At 41.7% G+C, this 21,963-nt stretch overlaps 1 protein-coding gene across 1 annotated transcript in view; it reads left to right on the forward strand.

Moving 5' to 3' along the window:
- The first annotated feature begins 8,768 nt into the window (after window positions 1-8,768).
- Window positions 8,769-21,963, forward strand: part of SCNN1G (sodium channel epithelial 1 subunit gamma) — a 26,038-nt gene continuing 12,843 nt past the window's right edge. Inside the window, exons 1-5 of the mRNA XM_044657295.1 lie at window positions 8,769-9,085; window positions 10,314-10,626; window positions 11,945-12,141; window positions 14,041-14,144; window positions 21,081-21,244. Coding sequence (XP_044513230.1) covers window positions 8,769-9,085; window positions 10,314-10,626; window positions 11,945-12,141; window positions 14,041-14,144; window positions 21,081-21,244 — 1,095 coding nt within the window. The remainder of the gene's footprint in view (window positions 9,086-10,313; window positions 10,627-11,944; window positions 12,142-14,040; window positions 14,145-21,080; window positions 21,245-21,963) is intronic.

Here is a 21,963-nt window from a genome sequence, read left to right on the forward strand (position 1 = left end):
AAGGAAGGAAGGAAGGAAAAGAAGGAAAGGAAAGGAAGGGAAGGAAGGAGGGAAGGAAGGAAGGAAGGAAGGAAGGAGAAAGAAAGGAAGGAAGAGAGAGAGATAAAGAAAGAAAGGGCCTTTACACTTTTATATTTCTTTTCTATATAAGGAAACTGAGCCCTAGAAAGCTAAAGTGAACTGGTTGGCATTCACCCAGTAAATCAATAAGCAGATAATTCCTCTTCTCTTTCCCTCCTCTTCCTCCTCCCCCCCCCCCCACTTCTCTTTCCTCAAATGGGTCAGGAAGAGTTAGACACAAGTGAAAATCTCCTTAACAACAAGGAATGTTTCTAGCCCTGGTCTGCTGAATCCCTAGACAGTAGTCTTTTCACATCTTTCCTATTCTGATTTCATTAGTTTTCTTGGCTAACCTGGACACCAGTCTACTACCTTTATTTTTCAGTGGATAAAGCACTGAGCCTGGAATCAGAAAGACCTAAGTTCAAATTCTGCCTCAGACACTTATTTGCTGTGTGGTATTGGGCAAGTCACTTAATCCTGTTTCCACCTCTGTAAAATGAGCTGGGGAAGGAAGTGGCAAACCATTCCAGTATATTTTTGCCAAGAAAATCCCAAATGGGATCATGAAGGATCAAACACGACTGAACAACAACTGTAAGAGCCCTTCTAGACAATATTCTTTCCATTATGCCCCACAATCCCATTTAAAATTTTTAAAATGAAAGAACCACTTTTAACTTCAGGTACAAAACCAGGAGGTGTTTGGCCCTAAACTTTCGTTTGTGGATCCCTGTATTAGATATCCAGAGAGTCCTTCCAGTTCAATGAGGCTAAGGTTAATTGCTAAGGCACTTACCTTAGAAGAAGGAATGGAGTATAAATTGCAAACTCCTGGAAGGTAGGGACAGTCTTTTATTTTGTCTTTTAGTTATTTCTTCATTCATTTATTCTTATTCATTCATTTATGTTTGTTTGTTGTATTAAAGTTCCCAGTTTCTACCAGCCTCCTCCAACTAAATAAGGCAGCATTTGACCAAAAGATATATGCATATGTAAACTCTGAATTGCTTGTTTCTATTCCTCCTGCCTTTCTCTGGAGCCTTTAGCAATAACCGTGCACATAGAAGATATTTAAATACTTGTTGGATTGGATTGGAGAAGGGTGGGGAACCAGAGATGCCTCGTAATAGGGATATTAAAATCACCTCCTAAATCCAGGGAAGATGACTGAGCGGTATTGGGAAAATGTTGCCAATATCTCTGCTTTTTGTGGATCTTTATTACATTTCCACTAGAACTAGAGAGAGGAAGGAATCCAAAGCAGAGACAGGCTAGACCGAGGGTACCTCACCTCCCTGCAGCACCTCAACTAGCTAGGTGGTGCTGTGGATAGAGTGTCAGGCTTGGAATTAGGAAGACATCTTCCTAAATTCAAATCTGACCTCGGACTCTCCCTAGCTGTCTGACCCTAGGCAAGTCACTGAACCGTGTATGCCTCATTTTCCTTATGGCATGCCACTCCAGTGTTTTTTATCAAACCCCAAATGAGATCATGAAGAGTCGGACATTATTTTAAAAGGACTCAATAATACACGATTGCACAGGCAGGTAAGGCAAGGCAAAATAAACAAACAAATAAATAAATAAATGTGTTGACGTTAAAGGATTTCATCTGCTGCGTTTTCGAACGCCAAACGTCTTGTAGTTACAAGGTCAGACCGCTGGAGGGCCAACGGTTTCCTCTGCCTAGGCAGCAAGTCTGGGAAAGGAGGGAGGATTCCGAAGGCCCTTCTTAGTCAAGGGCTCCAATGACAAATGGTCAATCAGGAAGAGGTCTGCCGCAAAAATATCCTCAGGGATGCAAAGGGCCGCGCTGCCCCTTGCCTGAGGAAACCCCGAGCCCATGGTCAAAAGAAGGACCTCAGACTGCGCTGCCCCTGCCAGGCTCCAAAGCGCAATTGGCACCAGAAGGGAGGGCTGTGACTGTTCGCAGTTCGGTTGTGGGACTTCAGAGGGAGCTGTGGAGCTGTCCCTGTTTGGGTCGGCCAGACTAGGACTTGAGGGAGGTGTCAAAGGCTGGGAGGCCCGCCCGGAGAGGAGGGACGGGAGGAGGAGACTGGAACCGGCTCACAAGAGGCTTTGACTGTTGGTGTGGCTGGAGATGCCCAGGTGCGTCTCAGAGCTCAGCGCTGCCCATACGCACACGCCTTCCCACTATCAGGTAACTCTGGCGCTCATCCCGACCGGACTTCACTTCAGCAAAGCACCAAGGTGAGCCAAAGCCCCGAGGGAATGGCCCCCAGAGCTTGTGGCCAGATGTGTCCCTGCGCTACCGGATTCTGGGCAGCTGGGTGGAGTAGTTGAGACTCTGAGGCTGTCTTGGGCGGCCAGAAGGTTTGCTGATCCCATAGCTTTCTTCCCTCGCTCTCTGCTCCACAGCTTTCTTGACGGGGAGATGAAGCTGGCTTCTCTCTGAGCAGGGTCTGCCCCAGCCAGTTGCATTCCCCAAATGCAGCTATTTCCAACCTGGAGCGAGGGCAAAACTGGCTTACAACCTTGGAACCCGGACCAAGCCGCCCGTGCCCGCTACTCAGACAGGGATGGTTCATAAGCAGGGTATCCCTATAGCCTTGACTTAGTGTGTGCACAGAGGTGAGAAAGAGCTGTGAACACTCCTGAAGCTGGGAAGAGTCCCGGAGTCTCTCGGCTCCGCTCCCTATTATAGCCACATTCCAGCTACGAGAAGCCCCGGGGCTGTTGCGCTCTCAGGGATCCTAGTTCGGAATTGAGGAATCTTGAAAAACAGAGTCCATTGACCATTCAGATTTGCTATGATCGCCCCTGGCTCTTCGCTAAAGCTTCTGCTGTTCAGGACTTGAGCTAATTTCGTCCTTGGGCAATTACACTTTATTTTCTGTAGAATAATTCAGTTAGAGAGAAAAGGATGGGAAAAGTTAAGGCTTGAAGTCTGTCCACATCCAAGCAGGTTCAAAGGGGTTCTTAAATTGTGGCTGTCCCCAGATGCAAGGTCCTGTAGAAGGTGGAAGAGGATGGAATCAGAGATCCAGGTAGAGAGATTCAGTTTCGACTAAAAATACATCTTCTGTCATCAGAGGGAGAGTAGGTACTGATTACATTTCCAGGAAGGTTATAGAGAGAACTCTTGTCTGGTGGCCTCCAAACAAGCTGGATTATCTCCTCAAGTATCGGAAGCTTTGGGATAATATTGATTGGGGGAGGGGGGACATTTGGGAACTGGTATTGATGGTAATAGATAAGGGCAGAACAAATGGATATTTGAACAGTGAGCCACTCTGAGGTTAGGCACTCTGAATTTACAGGAAATCAAATCAAATCTATTTCATGAGTTCTTTAGCAGTGCTCAAGCAGAAGAGAAATGAAGAAATCGTAATGGAAGGCGCCTAGCTATAAAAAGTTTGCAGATGGGTGTTGGGAGGGAGTGGCAAGGAATCCTAAGGTGGTCATTTGTTGTTGACGGGTGTCCAACTCTTCTTGAACCCGTTTGGGGTTTTCTGGACAAATATACTGGAGTGGTTTGCCATTTCCATCTCCACTTCATTTTACAGGTGAGGAAACTGAGAGACAAATGAGGTTAAGTGACTTGCCCAGGGTCAAACAGCTAGCAAGTGTCTGAGGCTAGATTTGAATTCAGATCTTCCTGGCTCTAAGCCTACTGAGCCAAATAACTACCTCCTTAGAATATTTGTTGTTTACTGCCTGTGTGACATTAGTCAAGTTGTCTTTCTTGCCTCAGTTTCCTTTTCTGTACAAGTGAGAAAATGAAATTAGATGAACTCTAAGGTCTAACTCTAAATCTATGATGCTATAATATAGATATAGATAGATAGATAGATAGATAGACAGACAGACAGACAGACAGACAGGCAGATATTTTACTGTGATCACAAAATTTCTTTCCCATAGGAAAAATAATACACTACCTCCTTGAAGCTTTACTCTTGATCCCTGTTCAAGACTTAGGTCACTTCCCCAGGACCATTCTCAGGTTGTCACAATGACAAATATATTTTCTTAACAAATCTGAGAAAAGCCAGGTTTATTTTTCACCAACCTTACAAAGCACTCAGAAGCAAAAAGTCCCTGTCCCTCCTTCCACGGAGAAGGTTAGGAGAGAGAGTGCTCAGAGTGAATATTTCTAACCAATAACCAAAATCAGATATTTCTGAATATCTCTCATTAGTCTAAAAAATAAAAGATGTGAAACCATCAAAAATCAATTTCAGGGGTCAGCTGGGTAGCTCAGTGGATTGAGAGCCAGGCCTAGAGACGGGAGGTCCTAGGTTCAAATCTGGCCTCAGACACTTCCCAGCTGTGTGACCCTGGGCAAGTCACTTGACCCCCATTGCCTACCCTTACCAATCTTCCACCTAGGAGCCAATACACAGAAGTTAAGGGTTTAAAATTTAAAAAAAAAATCAATTTCATTTTTCACCCATTAATCCATCAGAACGTTTGCAGGATAGGTTGGGTTTCTTTTAAGTTGTTAAAGTATAGAAATGACTTCTAGGAATAAAGGAGCAGCCCCAGGTACCTGTTGAGGTAAAGCTAGAGCTATTTGGCTACCAGTAGTCTAGTAGTTAACTGATTCTTTGTTTCCAAATACCAGATGACTTATTTCCCTTCCTCTGGTCAAAACCAGATCTTTGGACTGCAAACCCATTGTCCATTGTTTCCACCATATCATACTGCCTAATACCCTCGCCCTTGTTGATCCTGAGAACTTCTTATGGGGAGTATTGGAGTCAAAGATTGAAGAAATGCTGTAGTGGAGAAAAGAAGCCTGAAATCCAGTTTCCTGGCCAAAGAGCTTGTTGTTTAGTTGCTTTTCAGGAATGTCTAATTCTTCATGACCCCATTTGGGGTTGTCTTGACAAAGATACGGGAGCGGTTTGCCATTTTTCCTTCTCTAGTTCATTTTACAGATGAGGAAAAGGAGACAAACAGGGAGTTCAGTGATTTGTTCAACAGGTCCTTCAACTAGTACCTGTCTGAGACCAGATTTGAACTTGGGTCTTTGTGACTCTAGGCTCAGCATCCTATATGCTGTACCACTTAGACACATGCAAAGTGAAACAATTGTCCATGGTACAGGATACCAACCTTTGCCACATTCAAGACCCTGCATTTCCCTTCATCTTGTTAATGCATGGATGATCATAGGATTGCTATTAAGGAGTGAACATAGAGGTGATAGGATTCCAGATTGAGAGCAAGAATGGATCTCATTTTCATCTAGTCAGATGAGGGAAATGAAGCCCAGAGAGAATGTGACTCCCCTAAGGGCACAAAGCTCCTCAACAGCAGAAAGGGCATTTGCTTCAAGGTCTTGTGGCTAAACTATTTTGCTGCATATATGTATGTAGTTATCCGAGGATTAATTTACTATGCAGTTGTGGATTATCCAGACCTTTCTCTTTCACTTCCTCCTCTTGTTTGAGTCAGTGCTAATGAGGTAGGGGGTGGGGGGAGTAGGTAGCGTTTACCACAAATTTGTAGTCAGAAGATCTGGTTCAAATCTCAAGCTTCAGTTCTACAGACCTTTATTAATCTCCTGCTGTATACCAGTCAATGTATCAGAGATACAAAGGCAAGAATTTTTGTCCTTCCTTTGCCCTCAAGGGGTTTCTATTCTCCTGAGAGAAAACAATATGCATACAAATAAGGAAATACATGCATATAAACAAACGTATGCATACAAAATTTAATACATGCATATGCAATAAGTAGAAAATAACATCCAGTAAGGGCAGGAGAACACTAACATAGGGAAGCCTGAGGAAAGGACCTATAAGGAAACATCTTATATAAAAGGCAACTAATCTGTGCTTTTTTTTAATGCTTACCTTCCACCTTAAAATCAATACTGTGCATTGGTTCCAAGGCAGAAGAGTGGTAAGGGCTAGGCAGTGGGGATTAAGTGACTTGCCCAGGGTCACACAGCTAGGAAGTGTCTGAGGCCAGATTTGAACCCAGGAGCTCCAGTCTCTAGGCCTAGCTCTCAATCCACTGAACTACCCAACTGCCCCCTGATCTATGCTTCTAAAAGATATACAATACCATATGATAAAAGTGAGGAAAGATAAGCCTTCCAGGAATGTTGGACTGTTTATGCAAAAAAGAGGGATACAGGGGATAGTGAGTAGGTCAGTTTGTCAAACAAGCATTTACTAAACACCTACTATGTGCCTGGAACTCTGCCAAGCCCAAAGATGATAAAGAAAGGCAAAGAAAAAGAAGGTGACAGTGTCAGGACTGGGCAAACTTTTGGATCTGGGGGTGAGAGAAAAGAATGAGTAGAAGCTCCCAATGGATCCTGGATGACAGAGAACAGTGGGGTCCTAGACTGAAATGGGGACCTTTACAAGGCTCAGAGGCTTCAGAGGGAAGATAATGAATTCCATTTAGGACAAAGTAAGGTGAAGTCATTTTAAAAAGATAGAGGGGACAACTAGATGGTTCAGTGGATTAAGAGCCAAGCTTAGAGATGGGAAGTCCTGGGTTCAAATTTGGTCTCAGACACTTTTTCACTGTGTAAACCTAGGCAAGTCATTTAACTCTTCATTGCCCAGACCTTATCACACTTCTGCCTTGGAACCCTTATTCAGTATTGCTTCTAAGGTGGAAGGTAAGAGATGTTTTGTTTTGTTTTGTTTTTTAACGAAAGAAAGATAGAGAGAATAAAAATTATATAAGGCTTTCAGTACCAAACAGAAGAGTTTGCATTTTTTCTAGGGGCCAAGAGGAGTTACTGAGGTGTCTTGGACAGGGAAGTGATGTTTACTACCACTTTGGCAGCTGAACAGAGGATGAATAGGATAAGGGAGAAACCAGTTGCAAAGAAATCAATTAAGGAGCTATAGCAATAGCCTAAGCAAAAGGTAATGGGAGCTGGAACATGGCTGGCCACTTTGTGGGCAGAGAAAAGTGGAGTTATAGAAATAGAGTTGAAAGAATTTGACTGGCATATTACTTAGTCCCTCTGACCTGAGTTTGATCGTCTTTAAAATGGGGGCAATATTTGCACTTTCTACCTTTCAGGGTTGTCGTGAAAATCAAATGAGATGGGGCAGCTAGGCAGTGCAGTGGATAGAGTGCCAGACCTGGAGTCAGGAGGACCTGGGTTCAGATTTGGCCTCAGATGCTTCCTAGCTGTGTGTCTTTGGGCAATTCGCCTAACCCCAATTGCCTAGCTCTTACCATTCTTCTGCCTTAGAATTGATACTTAAGATGATGATCAACTGTGAAAACTTGGCTATTTTCAGCAATGCAATGATCTGGGCCAGAACTGAAAGACTTATGACAGGGAGTGCTATCCACCTCCAGAGAAAGAACTGTTGGGAGTCGGATGGATGTGGATCAAAGCACACTGTCTTTCACATCAGTGTATTTATGGTTTATTTGGGCAGTTTGCTTTTGTATGAGTGTGCTCTTATAATAATGACCAGTATGATGTATGTTTTGCTTGATAGTACATGTAAGGCCCAGATCAAATTGCTTACCATCTCAGAGTGAGGGGAGGGAGGAGAGAGAAGGAGATGGTTTGGATCTTTTGAAATTTTGGAAGATGTATGTTGAAAATTATTATTCCATGTAATTGGGAAAATAAACTATCTGAATTAAAAAAAAAGAATTAATACTTAGATTCTAGGATAGAAGGTAAGGGTTTAAAAAAAACAATCAAATGAGATAGGAGAAGTCTTTGTCACTGTAAAACACTCATATGAATGATTCTAGTAAAAGGCATAGTTGGAAGGCTTCGCAAATTGTCTTTGCAGAATTCATGTTTTTATAACTTCAATAAAGTAGCAAAATGTAAAATAAACCTACAAAAATCATCAACCATTCTGAATATTGCTAACAAAACCAGCAAAAAAAGATAATGAAAAAACTCTACTCAATGGACAGCTAGGTAGCTCTAGTGGAAAGGGCATCAAACCCAGAGATGGGAGTCCTGGGTTCAAATCTAGCCTCAAACCCTAGCTCTGTGTCCCTATGTGAGTCACTTAAACCCAATTACCTAGCCTTCACCGCTCTTCTGCCTTGGAACCAAGACAGAGTATCAATTCTAAGACAGATGGTAAAAATTTTTAAAAAAAGAAGAAACTCTGCTCAAAATAACTATATAATGCATAAAATATTCGAAGGGAGCCTACCTCAATACTCAAGACAACTACAAAACATTTAACAAATTACAGATATAAATAATCATTAGATTTCACTGTTTGTGCTAATTCATAAAAAAATCACAATGCTACTAAAATTAATTTATAGATTTAAGGTCACATTAATCAAATGAATAAAAACTAACTGTAAAAAACTCATTTTTCTATGCTGTTCCTACCAGAAAAATCCAAAATGGATTTTCTTTGCCTGGTCCTTTTTAGTAATTCTTTAGTTAAGCCTCTAGGAACCCTACAGGGCTGGGTCAATAAGTGTAAGGGGAGAAAACAAGACTCTTTGGCAGAGACCATAGTTAAAAACAAATATCCTGGAGAAGAAGCCAACTTCTATAAGTGCAAAGTATCCAGTAGATAAAAGGAACAAGATTTCCCTCAGGTCTGACTGGCATTAGCCCCAGAAGGAGGTTCCTCCTAAGAATGGACGTGAGGGACAAGAAAGGGACCAAGAGAAACAATCAGGGAAGGTCAGGTTTTTGCAGACGTGCCTTCTTTCACTTACCACCTGGCCTTTTCCTACATCCCTTTCCAGATCTGACCTTCGCCATGGCTCCTGGGGAGAAGATCACAGCCAAAATTAAAAAGAACTTGACTGTGACAGGTCCTCAGGCTCCCTCGATCAAGGAACTAATGAAATGGTATTGCTTGAACACCAACACCCATGGCTGCCGTCGGATTGTGGTGTCCCGGGGCCGTCTGCGCCGGCTTATTTGGATCATGTTAACACTCTCAGCTGTGGGGCTCATTTTGTGGCAGTGTGCTCTGCTGGTCCTCTCTTTCTATACCGTCTCTGTCTCCATCAAGGTCCATTTCCAGAAGCTCAATTTCCCAGCTGTCACCATTTGCAATATCAATCCTTACAAGTAAGAGACTGGGTTATAAGGAACAGGGAAGGGGTCTGTGAGGTGACTTACAAGAGCCAACCACATTACTCAAGACCTTGGAATCCCCTTATAAATAGAATCTGCTGCGGTTACTCTGATAAAATAATTTATTTGTGTGTATGTTTGCATACATGGATGGATAGATGAATGGATGGATGGACAGATGGATGGATGGATGGATGGATGGATGGATGGATGGATGGATGGACAGATGGATGGATGGATGGATGGATGGATGGATGGATGGATGCATGGATGCATGGATGCATGGATGCATGGATGCATGGATGCATGGATGCATGGATGCATGGATGGATGGACGGATGGACAGACGGACGGATGATTGGATGGATGGATGGATGGATGGATCAAGGAACTTACTGCCTAGTAGGTTAAAGAGAAAAACAGAGAAAGGTAGAACACACAGTAATAAATATTACTACCAGGAGAACCTTTGCTTAAGATATTGGCCTCCCACTCTTAGAGTAAGCCAGAACTGCTTTTAAGTCTGAAAAATGATAGCTCATCTAACCCAAGCTATCATTTTTCAGACTTCCAGGTCCATTCCCTCTCTGAATTAAGGTCTTATGCCTGAAATCGACTCGGAGAGGGAAGTACAAACCTGAGAAAATTTGCCCAAGTAACTTCCAGCATTGACTGAGCAGCTAAAGACATCAGGCCTGGTCGAACCTTACTTCACTGATTGTGATCCCTAGGTATGAGTCAGGGTAGCCCCTAGCAAAGGGACTTCGAGGCCACCCTCTGGCTGCCTGCTGAGGAATCTTTGAGACTGCGTTATGATGTAGATAGGAAGTAGCTTGAATTTTTCCAGTGTGCAGGGGAAAGGTGAGTCTCCAAAAAGTGACATCTCAGGTGAGTCATCGTCAGATCTCCTGACTGCTACACCTCTATCCTGGGGTACCAAGAATGCTAAATTGCAATGTCGTTAATGCTTCCCCAATCTGTAGAGAAGTGGGATGACCACTGAACTTGGACTTAGAAGACCATTTCAACTCACTTAAACTTGTGTTTGTCCTTGTCGGGGAAGATGATTGGGAAAGTATCCTGAAATTGGGTTCTGGCAAAGTTTGGGACTTTGTTTGAGGTAGTGTGAAAAAAGCACATTATGCTTTTCCTGCCTTGTACAAAACAGGAGCAGTTGTCTGGGGTTGGCCTCGTTTCATTATTCATGTTTATCTCCTGACAGGTACAGTGCTGTGAAAGAACTTCTGGCTAGTCTAGATGAAGAGACCAAAAAAGCTTTGAAAAATTTATATGGGCTTTCTGACATCAAATCCCGGAAGCGGCGCGAGGCTGATCCCTCCCAATCAGTGGAAGAAGGCAGCCATTCAAAATTCATAAACTCTACGCCTCTTGTGATCTTTGAGCTAGATGATACCACCAAGGAAGCCACTGATCTTCTGACAGGGAGGAAACGGAAAATCAATGGCACCATTGTCCATAAGGCCTCTGATGTTATGCATGTGCAGGAGACCAAGAAAACTGTGGGCTTCCAGATGGTGAGGGTCATTCTCTGGATATTCCCTGGTGTGTGAATGTGTGTGTGTAAGCATGTACTTATACTATTGTCAATCCAGATGTAGACCACACATATAAATAGGCTGCAACTCTAAAATAAGATTTTTTTTTTGAAAGGAAAAACAAAGTTCTAAAAGCAATTCTTAAACTTCTTCAATGGGGGCAGCTAAGAGATTGAACTAAGGATTGAGAGCGAAGCCTAGAGATGGGAAATCCTGGGTTCAAATCTGGCCTTGCTATGTGACCCTGAGCAAGTCACTTAATCCCAATTGCCTAATCTTTATAGCTCTTCTGCCTTGGAACTTAGTATTGATTTTATGATGGAAGGTAAGGATTTTTTTTAAAAATCCTACAATGTTCCAGATATGTCACTAGATGCTGGTCATACAAAGACAAAAAGAAAACTAGCCCCTGCCTTCAAGGGGCTTCTGTTTCTATTAGTAGAAAACAGCATGTGCACAGTTAAATAAATACAAAATCCCTCCAAAGTAAGTCATTGTATTGGAGGAGCAAAGGGGAATTGTTAACAACTGAGAAGATAAGGAAAATCCTTCTGTAAGAGGAAACACTGCAGCTGAACCTGGAATGGGCTTAGAGATGCCAAAAGAGAGAAGTGTATGTATCTATCTTTCTTCATGCCCTCCTAAGGTGCCTAGCATAGCACCTAGCACACAATAGGCCCTTAATAAATGTTTAATGATTGAGCAATATATATTTACATTATGTATACATATGTAGAGAGATATATAGATAAATATCTATGTATAAAGGCATATGTATGCCTTTATACACACACACACACACACACACACACACACACTGGAAAATACCACTCATTTTAAGGTTACACTCAAGTTTTATATAAGTCAGATTTGGAGGGAAGGGACATGGCTTATATTCATATCCATGCAGTTTAAGTAGAGGTGTGTTAGTTCTACCTACATGGGTCCATTCTTGAACTTTTCAACATTAGAAAGGTTGTCAATAGCAGCAACCACCCTTGTCCAAGAGCCTAAGAAAAAAGAATGAACCTTATCCACATCACATGTTCCCTCTTCTCCCTGCCCCCTAGTTCTACCTAGAATTCTTTAGTATAAAGTCAACCCCTTCCCACTCTAATTACAAGGCACCATCATTTCATGAGGCTATTGACATCATGATACCTGAGTTCTAGCTAAGGTGGTTGAAGAAAGTGAAATAAAATTCTGTAGCCTAGGTAGAAGATAGTTTCCCCTTGTTCTAGCTGTGCATTGCTAGCAGGGGCTGACAAACACCGTTTCATTTCAATCTCATTCACAGTGCGCCAACAATGGCACCAGTGATGACTGTGCAACCTATACCTTCAACTCTGGGGTCAACGCCATTCGGGAATGGTACAAGTTGCACTACATGAATATCATGGCACAAGTGCCCCTGGAGAAGAAAATCAACATGAGCTACTCCGCAGAGGAATTGCTAGTGACCTGCTTCTTTGATGGGGTATCTTGTGACGCCAGGTCAGTAGGGGATGCGCCACTTCCCTCACTCCATTTTCAATCTTGAACCTCTTCTTGCCACTGAGGACTGTAGTTCCTGCCACACGGAGCTAAGTTGTAGGTTGTACAAGCCAAGAATGTAGCATGTGTTCCAACCCTGACTCTCCTTTTTGGAATCCCGTTCCCTCCCTTTATTGTACAGTTGACACATGATTGAGAAGTTTTAGTGGAAGAGGAGAAAGTGAATGGAGAGAAGCCAAGGCTGGTCCTCGATTTCCTACTAATACTACTACTATTACTACAAGTAGTGATAACAATAATAATAATTGCAGAGAAGGTGCCAGTCTGCATCAGTAAAGGGAGTTTCCTCACTCAGGTGGTTCCTTATATCAATTAAATAACAGGTCCAGTCTCTATTACTATTAACAATAATGATTAAAATCTAGCCTGTGATATCATTAGTATAAGGAACTCTCAGAAAGGAAACTCCCTCTACCAATGCAGATCAGCAATAAGTTTAGGAGCAGCTAGATGGTGCAGTGGCTAGAGTGCTGAGCCTGAAAGTCTCATCTTCCTGAATTAAAAACTGGCCTCAGACATTTACTAGCTGGGTGGCCCAAGGCAAGACACTTAACCCTGCTGGCCTCAGTTTCCTTATCTGCAAAATGAATTGGAGAAGGAAATGGTAAAGCACTCTATTATCTTGCCAAGAAAACCCCAAATGGAGTCACAAAGAGTTGGACCTGATTTACTGATTTCATGGCTTGCTCTCTATCCATGCTGACTCTCTAATGATAACAAATTGTTCCAAAGATGGTCGTAGTGAGCATACAGATTATATCTCAGTACTTTCATTCAATTGCAAAAGTATTTATTTTACCCACCTTCATCAGTGGTTCATAAGGGATGGTCCAGGCAGACCCTTTCATTAGGTCCATGAGAGAAAAACTATTTTTTTAAATAATTTATTTCTTCTAAACATTCTTTCTTTTTAAATTTTGAGTTCCAAATTACCTCCCTTCCTTCCCCTTTCCCTACTTATTGAAAAGGCAAGCACTATGATATCAATTAAACATGTGAAATCATGCAAAGCATATCCATATTAGCCATATTCCAAAAAAAAGCAAGAAAAATAAAGTGAGGAAATTATAGTTTAAGATCAAAATTGTTGTCATAATCATACTAAGATGTTTTCATTTTGAATATGATAATCCATATAAACAAAAATTCTTTGGGGGAGGCCCTCAAAATTTTTAAAGAGTATAAAGAGTTGGAATAGCTAGGTAGCTCAATGGGTATAGAGATAAGCCTAGAGATAGGAGGACCTGGGTTCAAATCCAGCCTCAGATACCAAGCTCTGTGACCCTGGGCAAGTCACTTAACTCCAATTGCCTAGCCCTCACTGCTCTTCTGCCTTGGAACCAATATATAGTATTGATTCCAAGATGGATGGTAAGGGTTTAAGAATAAGAAGGTAAGGATTTTTTAAAAAAAGAATATAAAGAATTACCATAGACCAAAATGTTTAACAACCCCTGATCTGCGTAATAAACTACAGAACATTAAGTATAAGAGAATTATGACAGGATTATGACTTGTCCCAAGACTATTTCTATCTGGATTCAGCCAAAAAAAGATGTGAACAAGATGAATAATAATAGTGCACAGAGACTTCAAGACAGATATAGAAGGAATCAGTGGGGAGAATAGATGGTAAGGCAGGTAATGCTGATGGAGGAGATGGGGAAGAAAAACAATTGATAGCAATTCCCAAGGAAGTGGGGGAAGGGGGAAATGAACTATACTAGAGCCCATAACACATCAGTGCTCTCCTCCCTGACTTGCTTTTGTTTAAGAGATAAGACAAGCTCATTGAAGAATCTCAGATGTGGAACTGTCTGACTCAGTTTTATCCCTCAGGAACTTCACTCTTTTCCACCATCCAATGTATGGGAATTGCTACACCTTCAATGGCGCCACCAATAAGACCATCCTCAGTACTTCCATGGGAGGCAGTGAATATGGTAAGAAAATGCGGATTAGGGCCTCTCAAGAGTGACTTAGTGATGTCAGGTCACTAAGAATGTGAAGGTCCTTAAAGAAATGCCTGTTTTCCTTCTTTCCATCAAATATCTGGGATGTCACTGCCTCTCTCCCAGAGTGGTCTCAGTAGGAACCATTTCTTTCCCTACTTTACTGATACCCCAAGATGAAGAACTAGAAACCATTAAATGTCAAAATGAGGGAAATTTATGCTTAAAATAAGGAAAACTTCTTGAAGAAGAACTGGCATAAGCTTTGCTTACATTATCTTACTTGATACTCATAGCAACCCCAGAACACAGATGTTATTATTTTTGGCCACCTTTTACAAATGAGGAGACTAATACTCAGCTGATTCAATGATTTCTCCAGAGACATAGAGCTGAAAGTGTCAGAATCAGGATCTGAACCAAGGTCTTCCTAACTCTGAGTCAGCCCTGTCTTCACCAAGCCAGGCTGCCTCAGACGGATTCCCAAAGTAGAACGGGATGTCTCTGCAGTGATGGTGAACCTTTTAGAGACCAAGTGTCCAAACTGCACCCTCACGATGCATGTGGGCTGCCCCCTTACCCCAGAAAGGGGAGGGAGGAAGTGCTCCCATTGGACTGCTGGGGGGCAGAGGGGCAGGTGATGTGAAAAATGTCCTCAGGCATGTGGAGAGGGAGAAGGGAGCAGCCCCCTCTGGCACACTCTAGGGAGAGGTGGTAGTAGGTTCTTCTTCCCTGGAGAGTTTAAAGTATTTAAAATTAAATGACCAATTTGGTGGGTAGCATCTTGATTGGATCGAGACTGAACTAACTGACTGCTAAGCTTCCTGCCAAGCCTGAGTTCCTATGATCTAGTAAGATATTATCTGCCTAGATTCCCTTTTGAGATTAGCCCCAAAGCAGCTGCTGCTTCTCTGAGATATTGTTTTAATTCCTCTGGATATCTGGTTGTGAGTTCTTTTGGCTTCCATAAGAAGTATAATGGACAGATCCTGGATTTAGAGGCAGAAGACATAATAAAAACTGCTGTTTACTCCACTTTTTAAAAAACCCTAAGACCTTCTGTCTTGGAACCAATACTAAGTGGGACAGTTAGGTAGCTTAGTGGATAGAGAGCCAGGCCTGGAAAAGTGAGGTCCTAGGTTCAAATCTGGCCTCAGATACTTCCTAGCTGGGTGGCCCTGGGCAAGCCACTTAACCCCAATTACCAGGTCCTTACTATTCTTCTACCTTGGAACCAATACTTAGTATCAAGTCTAAGACAAAAAATAAGGATTAAAAAAAAAAAAAGATGTATACTAAGTATTGGTTCCAGGGCAAATCAATAAGGGTGAGGCAACTGGGGTTAAGTGACTTGCCCATCCCATGGTCACACAGCTAGGAAGTGTCTAAGACCACATTCGAACCCAAGACTTCCCCTTTCCAGGTCTGGCTCTCAATCCATTGAGCCACCTAGCAGCCTCTGCCATATACTTCTTGTGTGACTTTAGGCAAGTCATTTCCCTACTCAGGATCACAGTTTCCTTTTCTGTAAAATGTGAGGGGATTGGAATGGAAAGAGGAGGGGAGAAAAAGGGAATAAGTAAGCATTTGTATAGTGCCCACCATGTGGCTATAAAGTACAGTCCTTAGGTGCTTTATAAGTATTATCTCATTTGATCTGACAATTACTTTGTGAGGTAGATGCTATTATTAGCTCCATTTTAAAGATTATTGAGGTAAAGAGGGTAAGTGACTTACCCAGAGTCACACAGCTAGTAAGCATTCTGAGGTTGAATTTGAATTCAAGACTTCCTGCCTAAGGACCTAACACCCAACCACTGTGTCCCCTCACTGCTTAGTTGGGACTAGATGAACTCTAAGGTCCCTTTCAGTTTTAAATACTTTGGCCACATAATGAGAAGCTAGGACTCATTGAGAAAGATGGCAGGCAGAAGGAGAAGGGGTCGGCAGATGTTGAGATGGATAGAGAGTGTCATGGAAATGATATCCATGAACCTGGAGAGATTTTGAGAGATGGGGGATAGAAGGTTCTGGCGTGCTGTGGTCCCTGGAGTCACAAAGAGTCGGACATGGCTGAACAAGAACCAGAAACATCCCCACACCTAAAAAAGACCACTCAGATAAGCTTTTCACAGATGGCTTAAGCAATGGAGATATGCCCTGATTGCCTTGGAATGGTTAAGATGATCTCCCAGTAAAGTCCTAGCCTGATGCCTAACTCTGGCAAAGGGGCATCATGTCCTGGCAGGGCTCCTCAAGGTAGAAAGGCTTTGAGTATATGCCTGGAAAGCAGTTATTTGTTGGGTGAGTCTCATCACAGGTTGCCTACAGTCTGACAAGTGACATAGCAGAAGGAATGCTGGCTCTGAAGTCAGAATCTAGTGGAGATCTCACTTCTGACCCCTAGTTCTTAAGCACCTAGCATGTGCCTGGCACTATGTTAAGCAATAATGAGGATACACGAAAAACAAAAGACAGTCCTTGTTTTCAAGGAGCTCACAAACTCATGAGGAGAATATGCAAACAACTATATATACCCACAAAATATAGACAGGGTGAATTGGAGGTGATCAAAATAGAGAAAGCAGGGGCAGCTGGGTAGCTAAGTGGATTGAGAGCCAGACCTAGAGATGGGAGGTCCTAGGTTCAAATGTGACCTCAGACACTTCCCAGCTGTGTGACCCTGGGCAAGTCACTTGACCCCCATTTCCTAGCCCTTACCACTCTTCTGCCTTGGAGCCAATACACAGTATTGACTCTAAGACAGAAGGTAAGGGTTTAAAAAAAAAAATAGGGAAAGCACTAGAAATAAGGGGAGATTGGAAAAGGCTTCCTGCAGAAGATGGGATTTTAGCTGGAACTTGAAGGAAGTCAAGAAGCCAAGAGGAGAGATGAGAAGGCTTGCCCAGACATTGAGAACAGGCAAGCAATCTTGGCATGTGTCTTTGTGGGTCTCAGAAATTGAGGAGGTGTGGACCTGATAATCTCTAAAGTCCCTCTCTCCCAGGTCTAAATATCTGATCCCATGAACTCTTTTTTAAAAAACCCTTACTTTCTTAGTAACACCACTAAGATGGAAGGGCAAGAGCTATGCAAACGGGGCTAAGTGACTACTCCAGGTTTACCCAGCTGGGAGGTGTCTGAGGCTAGATTTGAACCCAAGTTCTTTGACTCCAGGCCAAGTGCTCTATCTACTATGCTACTTAGCCTCCCTATCCTATAAACTCTTTAAGCTCTCACAGTTAACTCACAATTACTGTAATGTTTGCAAAGCACTCTACTCACTAGATTCAAATAAGAACCCTTTTGTTATCAGGCACATTTGTTATTCTCAGGAAACTGAGACTGGGAAAGGTTTAAGAGCAGCATGGTTTTGTGGATAGGACACTGGACTTGTAATCAGGAAGAATCCAATTAAAATTCCACTTCAGAAACTTAATAATTATGTGACCATGGACAGGTCACATAACTTTTCTGTGACTCTTGTTTCCTTATCTGTAAAATGAAGGAACTAGGCACAATGATATCTAAGATCCTTTCCAGCTTAAAAGTCTATGATCCAGGGGGCAGCTCAGTGGATTGAGAGCCAGGCCTAGAGACAGGAGGTCCTAGGTTCAAATCCAGCCTCAGACACTTCCCAGCTGTGTGACCCTGGGCAAGTCACTTGACCTCCATTGCCCACCCTTACCACTCTTCCACCAAAGAGCCAATATACAGAAGTTAAGGGTTTGAAAAAAAAAAAGTCTATGATCCTATGAGATGCAATCCCTTCTGTCAGAAGGAAGATTGATATAGTATTTTAAGTCCTTTACATATATTATCACATTTGATCATCGTAGCAACTCTTTGAGAAACATGCTATTATTTATTATCCCCTTTTTACAGATGAGGAAACTGAGGCTGAGAAGTTAAATAACCTGCCCAGGGTTAAACAGCCTGATAAATCTCTGAGGCAGAATTCAAACATAAATCTTTCTGGCTCACACACAAATCTGGTCTCAGACACTTCCTCGCTGGGTGACCCTGGGCAAGTCACTGAACCCCAGATATCTAACCCTTACTGCTCTTCTGCCTCGGAACCAATACTTAGATACTATGTTAAACAATGATGAGGATACAAGAAAAACAAAAGACAGTCCTTGTTTTCCAGGAGCTCTGATAACTAAGGCAGAAGATAAAGGTTTAAAAAAAAAACTTGCTACACAATGATGCTTCCCACTAGGCTGTTGGCCACACCATTCTTATATGGTACACCATCCTTGAAGTATATAAGAAGTAGTAGTGTTCCTGGCTCCTGTAACTAGTGATACCCAGCTGACAATGAAAGTGGACTGACCCTAATACTCAACCAGTTGATAACAAAGAGGCTCTCGCTGTTTTATCTAAGGAGCACTCTTGTAGGGCTGACCCAGCCAATGTCTGTGGCCAGCTTCAATGGCTGCCAACACCTGTTCAAAGTAAGCCATCAGATATGAATGCTGGAAAAGGGCCATGATTTTTTTTTATCAAAGATACAAATATAAACCTGTGATAAGCATGCACGCACGAAGTGAGATTTGCCTGTGTTTAGCAAAACCTCCATTGGTAAGCAAAGAGGCTCAGTAATGGGTGAAACTAGGCTTTGAGTCAATCAAATATCTTTCTCCACTGGGAAGAAGGGCTGTAAGTTTTCAATCAATAAACACTTATTAAACACGGCCCATGTATCCAGGCACTAGGGATGCAAAGAAAAACATGAAACAGTTCCTGTCCTCCAGAAACTTATATTCTATCTGAGAGAGAAAAATAATGTTTGCATAGATAAGCAAATTCAGAATATATACAAAAGACTGGGATGAGGCTGGAAGGTGACACAAACAATTAAGAGAATCTGGGACTTAAGGAAGCACTAAAGCTGAGCCTTTGAAGGAATGAGGAGTTCTTAGAAGAGAAAAGGGAAAGCGTTTCAGGTATGTTGGAACAGCCTAGGTAAAGACACAAAGATGGAAGATGTCATATTGTGTAAGGAAAACGTCCAATCGGTTGGATTAGAATATAGTGTTCAAGGTAGAGAAGGAAGTGATGAATAATCAGCCTGGAAAGAGAGGTTAGATCTGATTTTCTTTCTTTTTTTTTAAATAATTATACTTTATTTTAGCATTAATTTTTTGAAATTTCAAGTTCCCAATTCTTTCCTTCTCTCCAGTCATTCCTCCACCCATTGAGAAGACAAGCAATATAATGTCAATTATCCATGTGAAGTCATGCAAAACATATTTCCATATTAGCCATCTTGCTAAAAAAAGCAAGAAAATTTAAGTGAAAAAAGTATGTTTCAGTCTGTACCCAAGAGCTCATCATTTCTTCCACTAGGTTTAGAGAGCATTTTTTTTAGTGAGTCTTTTAGGATTGTTTAGGATCACTGTTTTGATCTTGTTAGGATCACTTAGCATTGCTAAGTCTTTCACATTTGTGTATAGTGTTTGGATCCGATTTTCAAGGACTAAACTGAAGAGTTTGTATTTTACCCTATAGACATTAGAAGTTATTGAAGATCGTTTTTAACTTTAAAAACATTTTTTTCCAAGGTTACATGATTAATATTGTCTCCCTCTCTTCATTCCTCCCCTCTCTCGGAGCTGACAAGCAATTCCACTGAGTTACACATATATATTATCACTCAAACCCATTTCCATATTATTCATTTTTGTAAAAGAGCAATCCTTTAAAAACAAAACCCCAAATCAAATACCCATATTAACAACTGAGGAGTCACATGTTTTCTTTTGGATTTCTACTCCCCCAGTTCTTTCTCTAGATGTGAATAGATTCTTTCTCACAAGTCCCACAGAATTGTCTGGAATCATTGCATTGCTTTTAGTAGCAAAGTCAATTACCTTTGATTGTCCCATAATGTTACAATTTCTGTGTATAATGTTCTTCTGTTAACACTTACCTTATGTCTTGGAATCAATACTTTCTATTGGTTCCAAGGCAGAAGAACAGTAACAGCTAGGTAATGGGGGTTAAGAGACTTGCCCAGGGTCACTTAGTGTGGAAGTGTCTGATACCAGATTCCAACCTAGGACCTCCTGTCTCTGGACCTAGCTCTCAATCCACTGAGCTACCTACTGTCTCTCCTAATGAAGATTTTTGAACAAGGGCTTTAGGAATATGCCAGAATCACAGATTTAGAGCCAGAAGGGACCTTATAGGGCCAATAGGCTATCTAGTCTGTCCTTCTCATTTTACAGATGAGGAAATAGGCTCAGGAATGCTAACTCATTTGCCTAAGGTCAAAAAAGCAGTAAGTAGCAAAATCAGAATTTGAACCCAAGTCCCTTCCTTCTAAATCCTGTACTTTTTTTTTTTTTTTTACTGTATCACATTAATTCCTTATCAATTTGGCACCTATCCAGAGAAAGGTTTAGAGAAATGAGAAAATAGGTTTGAAGGACCTATTGGGAGGCTTTTGGCAATAGTCCAGGTAAAGGTGACAAGGATGTGAATGCTACCCACATTTGCTTCTGTCCTTTACTTTTCTTTTGAAAATTTAATAAATACCAAGTAAATGAGCATTTCCACTTGCATTTAGAACCAAAGAGAAGTTTAATTGTACATGGAACTTGGCATCTCTTGCTTTTTAAAAGCATAATATAATATAAATTCAATATATGACTTTAAAAGCTGTCCTGCTTGTCTATGATTCTTTAGGGATATCCTTTTTTTCTTTTCTCACTATAGGAAAGGAACCTGATCCTTAGTATTCTCTCACACACTTAAAAAAAATGTAACAAAAATGCATAATTGAGCTAAACAAATTTCCCTGTTGGTTATGGGCCTCTTTTTACAAGGTCCCTCTGCAAGAGCTCCCTCACTCCATATTTCTCTCATAGAAAGTTTCTTTGTAATCTCAGGGCTCTGAACATGTCCTCCTCTCCCCTTCAGGACTACAAGTCGTCCTTTACATAGATGAAGATGAATATAACCCCTTCCTGATATCATCAACTGGGGCTAAAGTTGTCATCCACAGGCAAGATGAATATCCCTTTATTGAAGACATAGGAACAGAGATTGAGACAGCCATGGCCACCTCAATAGGAATGCACTTGGTAAGTAATGACTGTTCCGTGCTCCAAGGTATGTCCTAGAGTAATGAAAATTGCAGAGTCTAGGCTAGCAATCAATTACCCCAAAGAGAATTAAATAATTTTTCCAAATTGCCACTGATTACAAGTATCAGAGCTGAAATTCAAGCTCAAACCATCTGACTCTTTAAGTTCAGTGCTCTCTCTACTGGGTCACTACTGCATACATCTATACGTATGATCTCTGTGGACAAGATAGTCAAAGATGGATTAGGTTCGAGGCTATTTCGCCCAGTTTCTTATTATGGGACTGTGAGTGCAGAGTAAGGCTTGAACATGTAGATTTGGGAATCATCAACTCATAACTTAAAAAAACCTGGGGGTGTTGAATGGATGGAACCAAAGGGAAAACCTGTACCCATCCTTTTTTATTTATTTTTTTTAAGCTTGACCTTCTATCTTAGAATCGATACTAAATATCAGTTCTAAGGCAGAAGAGTAGTAAGGACTAGGCAATTGGAGTTAAGTGACTTATCCTGGAAGGACAGCTAGGAAACGTTGGAGGCCAAAACGCACCCATCCTTTTTGACCTCTTAATAGCCTTTAACATTTTTAATTATCCTCTTCTCATTGATAACTCTCTTCACTTTAGTTTTGGGATGTGTGTGTGTGTGTGTGTGTGTGTGTGTGAGAGAGAGAGAGAGAGAGAGAGAGAGAGAGAGAGAGAGAGAGAGAGAGAGAGA

The sequence above is a fragment of the Gracilinanus agilis genome, chromosome 1 (assembly GCF_016433145.1).
Source record: "Gracilinanus agilis isolate LMUSP501 chromosome 1, AgileGrace, whole genome shotgun sequence".
In the NCBI taxonomy this organism is placed as follows: Eukaryota; Metazoa; Chordata; class Mammalia; order Didelphimorphia; family Didelphidae; genus Gracilinanus; species Gracilinanus agilis.